This window comes from Piliocolobus tephrosceles, chromosome 8, assembly GCF_002776525.5.
Source record: "Piliocolobus tephrosceles isolate RC106 chromosome 8, ASM277652v3, whole genome shotgun sequence".
Classification (NCBI taxonomy): Eukaryota; Metazoa; Chordata; class Mammalia; order Primates; family Cercopithecidae; genus Piliocolobus; species Piliocolobus tephrosceles.
Window position 1 is genome coordinate 36,808,930 of NC_045441.1, and position 18,630 is coordinate 36,827,559.

Below are 18,630 nucleotides of genomic sequence, written 5' to 3' on the forward strand. Positions count from 1 at the left end.
GAGGGTTTTATAGAGAAGCCAAGGGAACAGCATCAAAATAAGATTGAAAACTAATAGGGAGCCTCATGTTAATCATTTCAATGTGTAATTTTTACCAGATGGTCTTATTTTTCTATACAGTTTTAAAATACACACATATATGTGTGTGTGTGTATATATATATAATGACAATATAACATAGTTACTAACCATTATTAATACAATTTAGTGCATTTTCTGAATTTCTACTAATTTAAATATATCTGGTTTTAAAGTTTGTTAAAAGCAATCTTCACATATTTTGTCATGTATTTGGGTATAATGGGGCAAAATGAAGATTGATACAGTCATACTGCATTGCAAACTCAAAAGCAGTGAGTGACATCACTATTGACAACATGGTTTTCCAAAATAATGAACAATTTCTGCTTTAGACAATAATCTTCCACTGGTTTACACAGTGGTTGAATTTCTGAAAAATTTAGTGTATACTGAGACTGAACAGAAACTTTGAGTTTATATGTCCTAGGCTCAATAATCATGCAACACTTCGCATTTGCACAACTGGTCAGGCTCACAGAAGGCAAGTCAAGGACATTTCTTTGTTGCACTTTGGAGGATATTGACTGACCCAAGCATCTGCACACTAAAGGCAATTGTACCATCCCCATTGTATTAATCATACTTTTTTATTTTCTGTATTTCTGAGGCTTTGACTGGAGTTGAAGGGGTGCAGTTACTGACCCTAGAGGGACTGTTCCTTCCAGGGATAGCCAGTTGCTAGCCAAGTGAAGGACTTACCTGTGGATGTGCCTTTCACATGCAAACAAACCAATCCAGAGCCCACACCCCTACCACTATGGGGTGCTTACACTCAGGGCCACTGTCTACCTGGCCTGATGAGCCCAGGGCAAGGTACCAGCCAACTAGGGACAGACTCTCTCCCCAAGAGCCTGATGAAATTACTCACACTAGTTAATTAGAAACGTACTTGCCCTTCCTCACATGTTGCTTCCCTTGGAAACCACAGAAAAGGCTCTTGTTCACATTCCCACAACACCCCTCCCTACTTCCCCTGTCTCCTCACTGACACTGGTGCTTCCCTGTGTGACCCTGTGTGGTGTGTCATGCCTCCTTGTCTTGGAGTCTGTGAGTAACAAAGTATAATTGCAACACCCCCTGATTTGTTGGCATCATCATACTTGAGTAATAATAAAATCTACATTGTAAAACACTGTTCCAAAGTCTCCTGTGGGTAGGAGGGTGTCTCCAGATGGGAGGTAGGAGACAGGTGAGAAATTTCTCTCTTTTGCTCTCTGTCACACACACACACACACACACACACACACACACACACACACCCCACACCCCAAACAAATGCTTTTCTCTCCATTTTCTTTCTTTGTTATAAAGTGCCCCGGTGAGTATGACCCCAGCATTTCTCAGCCCCGCTGTCTGACTGGGAGACTCTATAGATCCAGCATCAGATCATTTTCTGGCCTGCAGGGCTCAGCATCAACTGGAGGTCTCCACGCTTGTGTCAAGAGCTCACAAGCAAACATCTGGTCCTCTCGAAGAGTTTTCATTGCATAAACTCTTTTTATATGCTTCCAACTAAATTTGATTCTGCTCGATCTGTCTAATTTCATTGAGTTCTTCTTTTATCACTGTCAGTTTTGCGGGGCAATGCTAATTAGTTTCCTGGCCTGCATAAGCCAGCAGGCAGTTCCCCTTGAGGAGAAAAGCTTGGTGTAAATGGAGGGCCTTTGCACATATTAATGTGCCCAATTACATCTGGTAATGTGAGCAGGTTGTATGTGCTTCTAGAGTGTGCACATAAACCAAGTTTGGATTTATAAGCAAAAGCCGATTGCAGAGGCAAGCCAAAGAGCTGAACGGCCGCCATGCCAACTTGCATTTGGCTGCTCTCTGCTTTAGTTAGATTAGTAGATTAATTAGGAGGTTTTAAAAGTCCAGATGGATTACGGCTGAGATGGTTTAATTAGCAAAGCAACCCTTAATATTCAATTTATTTCCAATTTATTTCTTCCTAACTCTGGAATGTCTTTCGTAGTTTGTTTCTACTTCCCATCCCTGAAGCCATTACCTTAGATCAGGCCTCACTGTGCCTGATCTGGACTTACAGCGAGTTACAGTGCCCTTGTAACTCCTTCCCACTCCTCTAGGTATCCCCGACCCCAGCACCTCACCTCTGCATCCTACCTCTGTGTTGACACAAAGTTATCTTTTTAAAAAATAGACCAGATGGACCATGTCCCTCCCCTGCATGATAGTCTTCCCCAACTCCAAAATGTCTAGAGAATAACTAATATCCTCAGTGGCTCCCAGGCCACCTGAACCTGCTCTGCTACAGATTCATGCCTCTCTCTCTCTATTCCCGCTGTGCTGATGGGGAGTTGGGGGGCAGTCTCCAGTGTACCCAGCACACCCACACAGGGTAGCCAGATAAAATACAGGGCACCCAGGTGAATTCAAATTTCAGATAAACTACAAATAATCTGGGGGACATATTCATACTAAAACATTACTTGTTGTTTGTCTGAATTTCAAAATTGATTGGACATCCTGTGTTTGTATTTTCTGAATCTAGCATCCCTCCCAGCATCTCTGTCTTTTCATTCTCGCTGCTTTTTCTTGGGTTGAAGGGCCTGCTTTTGTTTTGCATAGGTGGAAACCCTACAATGACAATATTGTCTTGCTTTTTTCTCTCAATGATTTTTTTTTTTTTTTTTTTTGGTCATCTGTACTAGAATGAAGGTTCTAAGAAGGTGCAGTCTCTGCCTGATTCATCTGTGTGTCCTTCATACCACTAGAGGGTGTGACTAGCTGATTTCTGTGTGATTGACATCTCCCTGGAACAGGAAGGTGTAAACCGGAGAACAGAAGGGCAAGGGATACGATGTTCCAGATCTAGGGGACTTCTGCTATGTCCCTTCATCACTGTGCTGAGGCCTCACCTGTCCTGCTCATTCTTGGGCTGACAGCTGGAACTGTGAGCCCTGGGAGATGAGCCAGAGTCTCTCCTCCTACCTCTGTGCAAAATGCTTAGTCATTCATTTCTCAGCAAAGCATCTCCCACAGTAAGTCAGGGCTGCAGTAAGGTGTCATTTCCCAAAGACTCAAGTGAAAAAACAAGGACACAACTAATAAAGAGTAATGACTTAGCTCCATTGCAAGAAACTGGTGACTCCTGACATTGTTGCAGTTGCCTATGTGTGCACGCTTGTGTGTGTGTACATGTGTGCATGTGCTGCATGAATATGTGCATGTGTACATGTGTACTCATGTGTGTGAATGCCTGTGTGTGCGCATGTGTATGTGGGTATGTGCATGGCCCAAAGTTTGAAATCATATTTATCTTTGTACAACTTCCACTTGTATCGAAGTGAAGCAGAGCTGAGGCTTGCTTCAGGATTTCCTTGCGTGCACTCACAATGTGAAGGTGCTCAATGACTTCATTTGGAACAGGCAAATTGCGCCTTATTTCACCTTTAGAATGTGCATGTATAAAATATTATTTTCTCCCCTATGGTTCTGAAAACTTGAGCTGTAATACATCAGATGGATATGTGTTTATTGTAAAATGTTTGAAAAGTTTATGGAGAAACAGGAAAAATTTTTGAGGAAGCAGAAAAAGAAATTCAATTATCTCTGATTTCACTAACCAGAACTAACATTTCCCAGGCTTTTTCCAGACAGTTTTCTGTACCTAGTTGGGTTCATACTGTATATGTGAATTTCCTTCTATGTTTTAAAAAATATTTTTATCATAAGAATTTATCCACATCTTTGAAAGTACTATTAATAGCTGCTCAATATTTCATCAAATGAAAGTAATAACTTCCTGCACCTTTCTCTTACTTTGCAAGTTTAAATAATTTCTGCTTTTTCTATGTTCAGATGTATGTTCCCACTTTTTCATTGTGTCATCTGGAGTCCCGGAATTTTAATTACTAATTCAAATATATAAACACTTAAAGGCATCCGGATCCCATTGCCTACTGTCCTTGCTAAGGGTAGTGCCCACTTAAGCTGCGACTGAGTGTGGCTGCCTGGGAGGCCTCTCAGCCCAAGACCTGCAGCTTTGTGAGAATAATCTTCCTGATGTATTTGCTCGCTTTCTATCTCCTTTGATTTCCACACGCTCATTGTTCATGTATGTGTCAACAGGGGCTTATTGTGTAATTGGTACTGGAAGAAACTGTGCTTCTTTCTTGTTGTAAAAGGCAACTCAAAGCATCCTCACGGCTGCACTTGCGTATTCAGACAGGCAGGAGCTGCTAGAGGAGAGGCTAACCAGTGTGTAGCTTCAGGAGCCACCAGCTGTGCATCACTGGGCAAACCTTTCTGTTCCTCCTTTTCTTATGGGGAAGATAGAGCTGATAATTGTACCTGACATGTTGGTGGTCACAGGACTGTGTGAATTAATACAACCAGATACCCTGGACAGTGCCTGGAACAGAGTGAGTGGAATGCTGGCTGTGATATGACCTGATTATCCAGCTGCTACTCATCCTCTTCCTACAGAGGGATGGTTATTGCTTCTCAAGGTTCTTGGAGGACGCCTGCCTGCATTAATTTTCTCAGCCTGCAACAACAAAGTACCACAGACTGGGTGGCTCAAACAACAGGAATGTATTGTCTCACAATCCTGGAGGCCGGAAGTCTGAGATCAAGGTGTAGGCCTGAGTATGTGGGTATATGTATGGGCTGGTTTTTCCCAAGGCCACTCTCCTTGGCTTGCAGATGGCATCATCTCCTGGTGTCGTTCCTGTGTATCTGTGTCCAAATTTCCTTTCATGAGGACACCACTCACATTGGATTAGTCCTCGCCCTTGTGACTTCATTTTGCCTTAATTACCTCTTTGAAGACCGTGTCTCCAAATATAATCACATTTTGAAGTACAAGGGGTTAGAACTTCAACCTATGAAACCTAGGGAGACACAACTCAGCCCACAAACAACAGTGCTACTCCTGACACCAGCTCAACAACTTTTCTTCACTTTATTTATTTATTTATTTATTTTTTTGTAACTTTTAAGTGCAGAGGTACATGTGCAGGTTTGTTACATAGGTAAATGATGTCATGGGGGTTTGTTGTACAGATTATTTTGTCACCCACGTATTAAGCCTAGTACCCATCAGTTATTTTTTCTCGTCCTCTACCCTCTCTCACCCTTCACCCTCCAAAAGGCCCCAGGGCATGTTGTTCCCTTCATGTGTTCTCATCATTCACCTCCCACTTATAAGTGAGAACATGCAATATTTGGTTTTCTGTTCCTTTGCTAAGGATGTTAGCTTGCTAAGGATAATGGCCTCCAGCTTCATTCATGTCCCTGCAAAGGACATGATCTCATTCCTATTTATGGCTGCATAGTAGTCCATGGTGTATATGTACCACATTTTCTTTATCCAGTCTATCATTGATGGGCATTCAGGTTGATTCCATGTCTTTGCTATTATGAATAGTGCCACAAAGAACATACATGTGCGTGTGTCTTTATAATAAAATGATATATGTTCCTTTGGGTATATACTCAGTAATAGGATTGCTGGGTCAAATGGTATTTCTGTCTTTAGGTCTTTGAGGAACCACCACCTGTCTTCCACAATGGTTGAACTAACTTACACTCCCACCAACAGTGTATAAGCATTCCTTTTTATTCACAACCTCAGCAGCATCTGTTAATTTTTGACCTTTTAGTAGCAGCCATTCTGACTGGTGTGTGATGGTATCTCATAGTGGTTTTGATTTGCATTTCTCTAATGATCATTGATGTTGAGGTTTTTCCATACGATTGTTGGCCCCATGTATGTCTTCTTTTGAGAAGTGTCTCTTTATGTCCTTTGCCCACTTTCTAATGCGGTGTTTGTTTTTTGCTTAATTTATCTAAGTTCCTTATAGATGTTGGATATTAGACCTTTGTCAGATGCATAGTTAAGCATTCCTATACAGCAACAACAGTCAAGCCCAGAGTTAAATCAGTAACAAACTTCAGTCCACAATTACCATACACACACAAAATGCCTAGGAATACAGCTAACAAGGGAGGTGAAAGGTCTCTACAAGGAGAACTACATACCACTGCTCAAAGAAATCAGAGATGACAAGAACAAATGGAAAAACATTTCATGCTCATGGATAGGAAGAATTAATATCATTAAAACGACCATACTGCCAAAAGCAGTTTGTAGATTCAATACTATTCTCGTTAAACTACCATTGATATTCTTCACAGAACTAGAAAAAAATGTTTTAAAATTCACATAGAACCAAAAATGAACCTGAATAGCCAAGACAAAAGAACAAAGCTGGAGACATCACACTACCTGACTTCAAACTATACTACAGGGCTACAGTAACTATAACAGCATGGTTCTGGTACAAGAACAGACACACAGACTAACAGAACAGAATAGAGAACCCAGAAATAAGAACACACACCTACAACTATGGGATCTTCAACAAACCTAAAAAAACAAGCAATGGGGAAAGGATTTTCTATTTAATAAATGGTGTGAGGATAACTGGCTAGATATATGCAGAAAATTGAAACTGAACCCCTTCCTTATTTCCATACACAAAAATTAATTCAAGATGGATTAAAGACTTAAATGTAAAACTCAAAACTATAAAAACCCTGGAATACAACCTAGTCAATACCATGTAAAACTCAAAACTATAAAAACACTGGAAGACAACCTAGTCAATACCATTCAGGACATAGTCACAGACAAAGATTTCATGACGAAGATGCCAAAAGCAATTGCAAGAACAGCAAAAACTGACGAATGAGATCTAACTAAACTGAAGAGCTTTTGCACAGCAAAGGAAACTATTGACAGAGTAAACAGACATTTCTCCCATTCTATAGAATGGGAGAAAAATTTTGCAAACCTTCCCTTTACTTTCAAAAGGTAATGGATACATGTGCTCTCCTTTGAGTGCCTGAACACCTCTTTCTGTTTTTTGATTAGAAAGTGCAAGGGCTTGCATGTCTCTCTTCTGCTTGATGATCAAAGTGCTATAATAGTCTTTATATAGGCCTTTCTAATTCTAATCAGTTGTAGAATTTAGGCCCTTAGGTAAGTTGCGTTCATCAAACTTAAACTAGAATGGATGTGTTAAAAGAAAATTGTAAAGTGTTAATAATGAAATCCCTTCTCATTTCAGCATGTAATGAGGGCAAAGTGAATGTTAAATGGGCTGAAATGAATTTGGAGAATACTTTTGAAGAATGGTAATATGTTTCATATGGAAATGTTAGCATTATGAATTATTCTTCTTTGTGGATGTTTCAATTGATTAATCCCCTCATACACTTAACTCATGCTCTTCCCCTTGTTTAGGAATCCTTGCAAACATCAAAGGTAGGCAAAAGAAGAACAATGACAAAATAGAAGGGCAGTGCGGGACAAGGTGGCCCTTTACTCTGGGAATATTCAGCAATTATCCAAAAAGCATTTATTGAATCCCTACTCTAAAGATGTCTTGGGGAAAGTGGAGGAGAGGGGCTTTTAGCGCATGGCTGTGGATCAGACTGAGAAGGGAGAGTTAGGGCTCCACTGCAAAGCTAATAGCTGTGCCTTGGGATATCACTTTTTTGTATATGGGACATATATTAAAAATACTAACATGGAATGATATTTTATATTAATTACTTAAGATATTCTAATACAGTACCTTCATCTAAATAAAAAAGTTAAACTAATTTTAATTGTCTCCTCCTTTAGGAACATTTGGTCAACGGAAACCATGGTATTTCCCCTTTACTGCCTCATATTGGAAGAGTGTGGGTGTCTTGGTGGAAAAAAGGCAATATTCTCTAAGTTCCAGTCTGTTCTTCTTCAATGAGAACTTTGACAGTAAAGGTTTGTAAGGAGTAGAATTATTAGATGAATGTATTTTTCCTCTGATCCATTTTGATTTTTTTTTTTTTTCTGGTCCAGCCTTTGCAAGTGTGTGCTGATTCGTAGAGAGACTTACATTTAGGCTGTCTTGGGCTGGGAAACAACTACAAGGCCAAGATGTAAGGCAGTATGCCCTGACAGTGTTTGTTCTGTGAAATCCAGGAACCCCAGGGAGTTCCCATTATTTATTATTTAGCATCCTTCCCTGTATGCATTATGTGCATTTGTGTGTATATTACAATTTAGTAAAATTGAAGTGTTAGTCCCAAAATGAATATGTGTAAGAAATAAAAGCAAAGATGGGCAGCTACCCTATGTAAAGCATTTTAAAATTTTTAAGTGTTCTCACCCATGCTGGTGTATTCAGTGTTCCTGTGTGAGGGAGAATATTGCTGTCCCTTACAAATAGGGATTGTGGTTCTCAGGACATAGGGGCAGGACTGTGCCTGTGCCTCTGCACTCCAGAGTCACGGCCTATTCCTGCAGGTGCAGGCACAGGGCACCTCTGCCAAAGGATGAATTCATAGGCCATCTCCATGGAAACAGAGATGCATTACTCAGAGATAAACAAGCTCCCATCATGGTGGGTTTAGATTGCAAGTCAACATTGTACTCTAAACAATCTAAATATTTTTCTGAATTATGAATCTTTTAGAAAATGTGGAACACATCGACAGGCACCTATCCATTCTCACCTCCTCAGGAGACTATTTCTCACGAACATTTTGTGTGTAACTAATCTGCCTGTTGTTTTTTCTCTACTTAAACCAAAATACATGTGTGTGTTTTCATTTTTATTTTTTTTTTACAAAATGGTTATCATAAGGGTTCAAAACTTTGTAATCAGTGATATCACTTAATGTTTGCCATTATATAGTCTGCTTCTTGTTCTTGCTAAAGAACAAGAGTTGATTTGTATGCTTCACGGAGCTGGAATTCAATTTCAAAGCAGAACACTGCATTAATAAATATGAGCATGATCTTCAGGGCTTTTGAAGTCTTTTCACAATGAATTTTCATCTCTCTCACAGGGTCATCACAGCAAAACAGGGAAGGAGAGCTTGAAGGAAGTCCCCCAGGAGTCACCTTGGTGTCTGTGACCAAGGAATATGAGGGCCACAAGGCTGCAGTCCAAGACCTCAGCCTCACCTTCTACAGGGACCAAATCACCGCCCTGCTGGGGACAAATGGTGCCGGGAAAACCACTATCATGTGGGTCCCATTTTACCCTTATCAAACACTGGGCATTTGATTCTTAAAATTTCAGTTTACCTGTGAGACAGAAGGTTTGATTTCTTTTCCTTTTTTAAGAATTTTGAGTCTCAGTACAGTTTCACACAGGTGAAAGGCAGAGCCCCTCATGAGTGCCGTGTGAGAGAGGCCCTGTGTCCTCAACCGCACAGGTGCACTGTAGGCCTGGAGCCCTGTCAAAGGGTAAGGTGGATAGCTTTTTAAAAGCCTTAATTCTTGTATTTTCTACAAATAATTTACCATGTTGTACTTTAGTCTTTGCAAGTCCTTCGGCACTTTCAGCATTTGTCCCATTAGGTATCATCTTGCTTGCATATCCGTAGGAAGAGGAATATCACAGTGGTATTTGCAATTTTTTTGAACACCTGATTATTTTTCTTTTCCATATTCTGGTTTTTGCGTGGTTCTTTTCTCGTTAAAGGTGGATGTTTGGTTTAGGATCCAATGGCTTTAGATTTGATTTAAAAATCAAATCATGTGCTCCCAGAGAAATAAGGAATTCAAACACTCACAGCCTTGGGCTGGCTGTGGAAGTGGAGGTTTAAGGTTCAACTGCTAAAATTATGAAATATCTCTTTTGAAAAAATCACTTTCTCTTTTGTTCTTTTTCTCACTAAATATGTAGCATGTGATTACTTAAAACAATGAGAAGGACTTTGCCTCAAACTTGATAAGAAAGGTAGAACAATAACACATGAAACTTCAGAAATCTCATATTGAAAAAATAGAAAGAAAGAAAATGGACAGTTTTTATTTGTTCCTTGGATACAGAAATGGACTTGGAAATGAGTCTGAGTGTTTTTTTAGTGTTTGAAAATTAGGAAACCACAAGTTACACAAATAATGACTCTGCCAGACAGCTCCTCTCACCCTGCTTTTACTGAGACACATTTCTTACAAGGAAAACCTGAGCTGCTTGTTTAGCAGAATGATGAGAATTACACTTGGAGTTTCTTGATGATTTAAGGTTCAATGACTGTGTTGCTTTTAGTGTACATTTGTAGTACATTTTGAGTCATCCTAAGTGGCTGCCTCCACCTGGCAATTCTTAGATGAAAGGCTGAGAGATCAGTCAAAGATGGGATCTTCACTATTTAAAACAACCACCTTTGAGACTTCTAGGGAATGTGTATAAACTATTTTATAGTCTCCCCCAGATAGGTTTGAAAATAATATAGCAAAGAGTTTTAAGTTTATTGAGGTTTAATTTTTGTGCAGTAAACAGTATCTGCTGATGTGTACAGTTTGATGAGTTTTGACACATTTGGTTAGTGCTGGAATAAGCACCACAAATACAGAACCTTTCTATGCTGCTCCAAGGTGTCCTGTGCTCTCCTTTGACCCCGGCCTTCATGTGACCACTGATCTGCTCTTTGTCACTAAAAACTAGGTTACTTATTCTAGAATTTCTTATAAACGGGATCATGTCTGGCTTCTTGTACTCAGCGGACTGTTTTGGGGACCCAGGCATGGTGGTGGTGGGCCAGCAGCCTGCTCCTTGGGACAACTGAGTGGTATCCACTATATGGAGGTAATTCAGTTTCTTTATGTTTTCATCTATGGGTTGCAATTGAGGTTGTTTCTCGTTGTCAGTGTTTGTGAACACAGCTGCTGTGAACATTTGTGCATACAGCTTTGTGTCAGCACACATTTAATTTCTCATGTGTGAATACTAAGGAGCAGATTTGCTAGGACCTGTGGTAGAGGCATGTTTAACTTTTCAGAAATAAGGAACCAATTTAAAACTTAAATAATAAACTTCCTGAAACAAGGAAGCAGGACTAGGCAATTCTGAGGCTTCTGTTGGTAAAGTTGGTCATGTGAGCTTGTGGTGGCCGGCTGCTTGAGTTCTTGTGGTTTTAACACACACAGAGTATCCGGGAGCAGCGGAAGGAAGACTGGCTCCACAGTTGGGGCCTAGCCTTGCATCTCTGTTTTGCTTATATTTAATGATGAGGATTTAGGTATATATGTCATTTCTTTAGCATGTTTCCTCATCTGTAAAAAGTTGAATGTTATCATCTTAAAGTCCCATACAACTATAATGCTCTATGATCGCAGCTCAGACTTACAATGGTTCAACTTAATGATATTTTGATGTCATGATGGTGTGAAAGTAATACACATTAGGTAGAAACCATAGTCTGAGGACTCATACAGCCATTCTGCTTTTTACTTTCAGTACAATATTCAATAAATTGCAAGGGATATTCAACACCTTATTATAAAATATGCTTTGTGATAGTTGATTTTGCCCAGCTGTAGGCTAATGTAATGTTTTGGGCACATTTAAGGTAGGCTAGACAGACTAAGCTGTGATGTTAGGTAGATTACATGTAAATACATTTTGACTTACAATATTTTCAACTTTTGATCGATTTATTGGGACATCACCCAATCAGAAGTCAAGGAGCATTTGTATTTCATGTGGTAGCATAAACATTATGTTAAACTCACATTTTCAAGATCAACCAGCCAACGTGCCCTCAAGCTTCTCACGCCTTTTAACTGATTGTGTAAAAACCAGGACAGCAGAGGGTGAGTGCTCTTGGCAGGATGCATGCGGCATCCTGGAGCTGACTGGGTTGCTGATGCTCACAGTATCAGCAATGCATATTCTCCATGCTGTCTTATTTTCTCTGGCAGATCCATGTTGACGGGGCTCTACCCTCCAACTTCTGGAAACATCATCATCAATGGCAAGAACCTGCAGACAGACCTGTCGAGGGTCAGAATGGAGCTGGGTGTGTGTCTGCAGCAGGATATCCTGTTGGACAACCTCACCGTCCGGGAACATCTGCTACTCTTTGCTTCCATAAAGTCTCCACAGTTGACCAAGAAGGAGCTGCATCAGCAAGTCAATCAGTTAGTAAACAGTTGTCTCTGTGCTCCTCCTGCCTCTGCCCATTGTGTAAGGAAGTGAAGACACTAAAGACACCTAAAAAGTCATCTGTGTCTACATTTATAAGAGGAAATAATTAGCAAATGGTTGTTAACTATGGAATTATGACACAACCACCAACACTGAGAATGTCAGAAAAGGCTTCTGTGGGAAGGCATTGAATTTGATTTGATTTGTCTTTGATGTGGGGAAGAGATGAGCACATGTAAGCACAGAAGCTGTTGATGGAAACTTTGTGTATCTAGAGCAAAATGTCCCTAGGGGAGTCCTGAAACGAAAAGAATTAAAAGGCAACAGGAAAACTGGTTGTCAAGAAACTGATTAGTCTGCCTTCTCTCTCCTTGATCCCTAGGTCTTCCTCAACTCCTTCCTTCCCTCCTGTCACACACACACACACACACACACACACACACACACACACACACAAAGATTAAGAAAAAAAGAGCCTTGTTGGTCATGCTAAGGAGTTTGAACTTCATTGAGCAAGTAGATGTTCATGAGTGGGGGATTGTGATTAGCCTGAGATCTGGAAGCTGTCTCCTGCCAGATCATAGCAGGTACCATGGGAGAGACTGAATACAGAGTGGCCAATGTAGGCAAGAGGTGGTGACAGCCTGATTTATGGTCATGGTGCTGTGGTGCATGGGCCAGGAAGGTCTGTATTTGAAGATTATTCGAATTTAGAAGAATCAGGTCATGCTGACTAACTGATTGCACAAGGCAGGGAGCAGAGAAGTCCTGGTAGGGTCATGAAGAATGGGTAGGATATTGGTGGGTCCACATGGAGAGCTGAACCCTATATGAAAGTGGAATAGCACAAGAAAGATTTAGAGTTGAGAATATGTGGGGAGAGGTGGAAAGGAAGTAGGGTATCCAGGATGGGAAGCAAGGCAAAAGCAAGGCAGTGTGCTCTGTCTCATTGGACACTGATAGAAGTTTAGACCAGAGGTAAAAGGGAGAGACAGTAGGTTCCTGATTAGAAAACAAAGTGATGTTTGAGGGTGATGACCATGGATTACATTGTGGATTGGAGGGGGAAGTGGAGCAATGAAAGTCAAGGAGAGTAGCTGGAGGTGGAAACGTTAATCCAGTGCTGGGGTCATCGATTCAGCAAACAGTGGTAGTTAAGTGTGCAGGCCATTTGTCCTGTGCTGGGCTCTGCCCCATCAGGAAGATGTATGGCTCTGGCCTCCTGGGGCTAATGCCGCGTTCTTAGCAATTCCAGTGGATGGACTTTGGAAAGCAGAAATTCAACCATGGCATGAGTGTGTGGGGAAGCGGCCCTTGGAGGCAAGTGTGTAAGCATAACTGGTAACAGACTGCACATTCCTAAGAAGAAAATGTTAATGTAATGAATTCTTACAGATTATTGTTATTTTACAACATTTTTGCAAGCTTTACATTTATAAATAAGTGTTTACAATCTGCATTTAATTAAGGTGAAAGCTCACAGGGTTTGGTCGTTAGTTTGTATGGTGTAACCTTATTTCTTTACCACTTTTCCGCTACGTGCTTCAGTATGGTGGAGCTCTACCTTGATGTTTCTAGCCCTGGAACACTGAGAAAAAGAGGAATGAGTTTTAAAGTTGTCACACATTCCATGTGCCTTTGGCGATATGACCAGAGACCAGGCAAAACATTTGTAATGAGAATGCTCCATTCCACTCTTCCTTTTGCTCGGCCTCTCCATCTGCTATTGCTAACTTCTCCATCCCTGCTGTTGCAGGTCACCCTGCATCATGTCTCTGCAGAGACGCCAGGGCTGCAGCTGGCCTTTCTGCTTGCTCTCGGCTTCTTCTCCCCTTTCCTCCAGCCCCTTTGCCTCACTTTTGCAAAGCTTGTCTTGACCCCAAACCCAACCCCCAGATCATTGTCTAGTGTCCTGATGTCCCCTGCTTTCACCACTCCACGTGCAGCCCTCCTTAGAAATGTACCCAGGTCCTGGCCCTTCTCTGCCCACTGCCCTTCAAGGACTCACATCACTCGGGGTATAATCTAAAGATATGGAGGCCTACAATTGTGTAATTTACATTTTTGTGTCTATTGTCTCAGATTTATTATGAGTGCCCCCTTCCACCTCAAAACCCTCCTCCTTTGGACTATAAATTTATAAGGCCCTGTCAGTCTATCTTGGTTTACCTGATCCTTCATTGTGTGGTGCCAGCTGCACTGGTCTTATGACGGTTCCCTGAGCACACTGAACAGGCTCTTTGCTGCATTTGTGCTGTGATGGGCTCAGCGTGCACCCTGCCTCACTGCCATCCTGGCTCTTCTCAGACACCATCTTAGAGCAGGCTTCCTGAGCATTCTGTTCAGAACACCTTCCCGCTCACCCTCCTGAGTCCCCTCTATTTCTCTGGCTCTTATTTAAGACATTTGTCATTTCATGACAGCCTCTGTGTATTTGTCTTCTGTTGCTTTCCACCAGATAGCAAACCCCTTGACTACAGGGACGTACTCTGTTTGGTGCACTGTAGTATATTAAGCATTCTTTGAGTTGAATAACTGGATTTTTTTCAATTGTTGTTTTTATATATTTTCCATAAGTTATTGGGGTACACGTGGTGTTTGGTAACATGAGTAAGTTCTTTAGTGGTGATTTGTGAGATTTTGGTGCACTCATCACTCGAGCAGTATATACTGCACCATATTTGTTGTCTTTTATCCCTCAACCCTCTTGAGTTCAGAAAGAAACCTCAGGTGCAAACAGTGAAGCTGAATAAGCTCTACTGGTGTGTGTGTGAAGTGGGTGCAGGGGGTCAGCTGCCCCTGCTTGTATGCTGAGGGATCATAGCAGAGGTAATGATTGAGTAGCAGGCTACAGGATGAGTAAGGATGACCTGGTGTTGACTACAGTGGGTGGGCTGCAATATGTTACAGCATGTGCAGCTTAGAGGGTCCACAGGCCTCCTTCTTGCAGGCACAGGACAGGCTGGAGAAGCTGGACAACATTACAGAAGCTTCCTAAGCCTTGCAAGATTTTAGGTTTTGTTCTGTAGGCTGTCCATGGGCATGAGGCCTCTGGAGAGTGCTGAGCACCTGGTTACGGTGGCCACCCAATGGTGGATCACACACTCTCTCCAGTTGCAGGTGGAGAATGAGGTGGGCTGGAAGGAGCCCAAGTCACGGGGAGAGCTGGGGGCTCCTGCACTAAGAAAAGATTAGGCCAGGAGGGGTCCAGGAGGGTGAGGAGGAAAGGGAGATGCAAACCCAATGGGGAATAAGAGAGGAGGGGGTGTCCATGGGAATCCCCAGATGTCTGGCTCAGGCAAGCACAGTGCTTTTCAAATACAGTTGACTTTTGAACAACACAGGTTTGAACCCTGCAGATCTTACTTATATTCAAATGTTTTCAATATAAGTAACACTCAGTGTGCCTACCTCTTCTGCTACCTTTCCATCTCCTCTGCCTGACCTGCCTCACCCACCTTTGAGACAGCAAGACCAGCTCTCCCCTTCCTCCTCCTCCTTCTCAGCCTACTCACGTGAAGATGACAAGGATAAAGACCTTTGTGATGATCCACTTCCAGTTAGACAGTAGCAAATATAGTTTCTCTTCTTTATGCCTTTTTAAATAACATTTTTTTCTCTAGCTTGCCTCATTGTAAGCATACAGTTTGTAATGCATATAACATACAAAAGAGGTGTCAACTGACTGTTTACATTATTGGTAAGGCCTCCAGTCAACAGTAGAATATTAGTAGGTAAGCTTTGGGGGAGCTGGAGGTTATACACAGATTTTTGACTGTGTGCAGTGTGGTGCTCAGAGTCCCTGCATTGTTCAAGGGTTAGCTGTGTGTATAGAGAAAGCCTCTTTGAGAAGTGGATGAGAGGAAAGTGATGAGTTTGTCTTAGAGATATGAGTTTAAGGAGCCCAGAGGTGTCTGATGCTGAGGCCAGCTGTGGTGCCAGGCTCCCACCAGAGCACTGCCAGCCTGTGCTCCTGCCTAAGCTGGTTTTTCTTATTTATTGCCCTCCCCTCCACTGCTACCTCAGTTTCCTTGATGTGCCCAAATCCTGAGATCCTTCAAGGACCAGATCCCCTCTCACCACATCCTTGGGATGTTGTGCAGGCCACGTGGGCCAGGGCAGGAAAGAAGCACCCGGTGGGCTCTCTCAGATGGCCAGAGGGGCCTTCTGCTTCCAGTCTCACCTCTGCAATGGCTACCTGTGTTTTATAAATAAGGACTTTCATTTGTTTAATACCTTTTCTTGTGCCAGCCACTATGGTGGATATGTGTCAGGAACTTACATGAGTGGTCTCATTCAAGTGTCTTTTCCCTGGGATACAGGAAGGGCAGAGGCTCTGGGAGATGGTGCCATGCAGCTCGTAGAGGGAAGCCAGGATCTGACCCATGACTCTCAGATGCAAAGTGCCTTCTGCTGCTTTTCCTTCAAGTTGGCCATTATGCTGTAGCGTGTGGGCATGGCCTCTGGGAAGACAAGACCGACCGGGCGGAGAGAGGGCAGATTCTCTAGCACATTTCTAGCGTTGATGCTCTAATGGGAGTATGGACACCCACTGGGGATTCCAGGAGTCTGAGAAGTGAAGGTGATTTGTTAACAGTTGCTCTCCCCGGGGCTAGTGAATGCATTAGCTTTAAAATGCACTCTCAGAACCTGGCAGGCAGGGCAGGTGGGTCACTAGCAACCCACAGTGGGGAATGTGTGGATGAAGGATCCCTGGTGCATTGTGGAACTTCCCTCTGGAGCATTTCTCTTGAAGGAATCTCACCTGAGTAAGGTCAGATTGCACACACTGGATCCTAGAGGGGCCAAGTGAGGCAGTATTATGGACATTCTGTTGGATATATGAAACAAAACAAGATCACAAACCCAGAATATGGCAGAGGCACATATTACCTAGGGGCTAGGGTCTTAAAGGAGGGCATTGGGGAAAATCACGCTCTTGTTACCCCTGAAAATCTTTTAGTGGAGAGCAGCGTTGGAAAGTGACAAACTGGTTCTCTAGAAATGTACCACTGCATTGCACCGTTTTATTTTCCCATACTCGGATGGGATCAGTATTTCTGCAGATGATCTCAAGATGAAATTCGTGGCTGTGTTTAGATACTATGTATACTATAAGTGCATATGTAGAAAAAGCCAAATCTCCTTCTGGATGGATGCTGACACTGTGAAGGCTATGGGCAAATTAAGCCTGAATTGATGGAAAAAATCCTTGAGGGACAGAAGTCCATTGTTAAAGTGATGGATGATACTATACATTTTATTTAAATCATTTTTTCTTCTTTTGTCCCCCGCTCAACATTCACGTTATTGTCATAATCTCTACTGGAGGGCATTCTCTACTGGAAGGTGGCTGGTTCACATCTCATGCTGTCTTCAGAGAATGGCTGGAAATAGTAATAATGTTAATGACAGTGGACACTTGGAAGTACAGGGAAAATATTTAGTTTGTACTTTCAAACCTGTCTTGAATTTGAGTGGGTACTTAATGAGAAATAGCTAAGTATCTTATGGACTGTATATTACGAGATAGCAAATTGTCTGTGTCCAACCTGATTTCTTAAAACAAGTCGTAGGTCACCTATTGTAATTTTAAAAGATGCATCTACCCTAGACCATAGTAAACTCTATTGTGATTGAGATTGGGAGCTTAAATCAAACACCTAACAATGCTACATTTGCTTCATCTTACTTGGGTGCCAGGCAACCTTAATGATTATCAGCGCACAGCGTGTTACCTAGCAGCAAAGCCAATTTGCACAAAAGCAATCAGAATAAGATCATGTTTTAGGACAGTAGTCTTCAATTAGAGGAAGGGAAAACTGCAAACATCTGATTTAGATCCAACATGCTCCCTATTAGTCTCCTGTATCACCACTTGGTTTCCTTAATGTGTAGCTTCATTAAAATGCGAGTTCAAGGGAGGTAGCATCCCTGCTAGAATCTTTAGAGTAAACATGTGTCAAGATTCAGATCATTACTGTTTTGCCCTTAATTTGGCCTACAGAAGATAAGCATGGTCAAGATAGGAAATTTGTCAGACCTTTAAGTTGGTGTGATATTGTTATGTAGTTAACGTTACCACTTAGAGTTCTGGAGTTCACCATGCAACTCAGGTTGGAGGCACATTTGTTTGATAGTAATGAGATCACAGAGGGCATAAGTGAAGGAGGAGTAGAAGAGGGGACAAAGCACAATGATCCCTGGACACTCCAACATGGAGTGTATGGAGAGATGGGGAGAAACCAGCCAAGCAGGCAAGAAAGAGAAACCAGTAGCAAAGGCGGAAGACAAAGACATGAACCAAGTCCACTAATGGTGAGGGTGTGATCAGACCTTAAATACTGTTGAGGGTCAAGTAAAATGAAGACTTAAAAAAATGGCCTTTGGATTTAGTATGTGGAGGGCTCTAGTGACCTCCAGAAGGCAATTTTAGTAGTGTGAAGGGAATGAAGGTCAATTAAAGAGAGAATGGAAGAAGAGAAATTGGCAGCAGCACATCTTAGGAGTTTTGCTGCAAAAAAAGCAAAGAAATATGATAGTGTCAAAAAGGAACAGTGAGGTCAAGAGAAAAAGTGCTCCTCTTCCATTCAAA

General features: G+C 41.9%; 1 protein-coding gene across 1 annotated transcript in view; it reads left to right on the top strand.

The window, feature by feature from the left end:
* ABCA13 (ATP binding cassette subfamily A member 13) overlaps positions 1 to 18,630 on the top strand; it is a 514,497-nt gene that overhangs the window by 233,168 nt on the left and 262,699 nt on the right. The window contains 3 exon segments of the mRNA XM_023226480.1: positions 7,736 to 7,873; positions 8,944 to 9,124; positions 11,810 to 12,028. Coding sequence (XP_023082248.1) covers positions 7,736 to 7,873; positions 8,944 to 9,124; positions 11,810 to 12,028 — 538 coding nt within the window.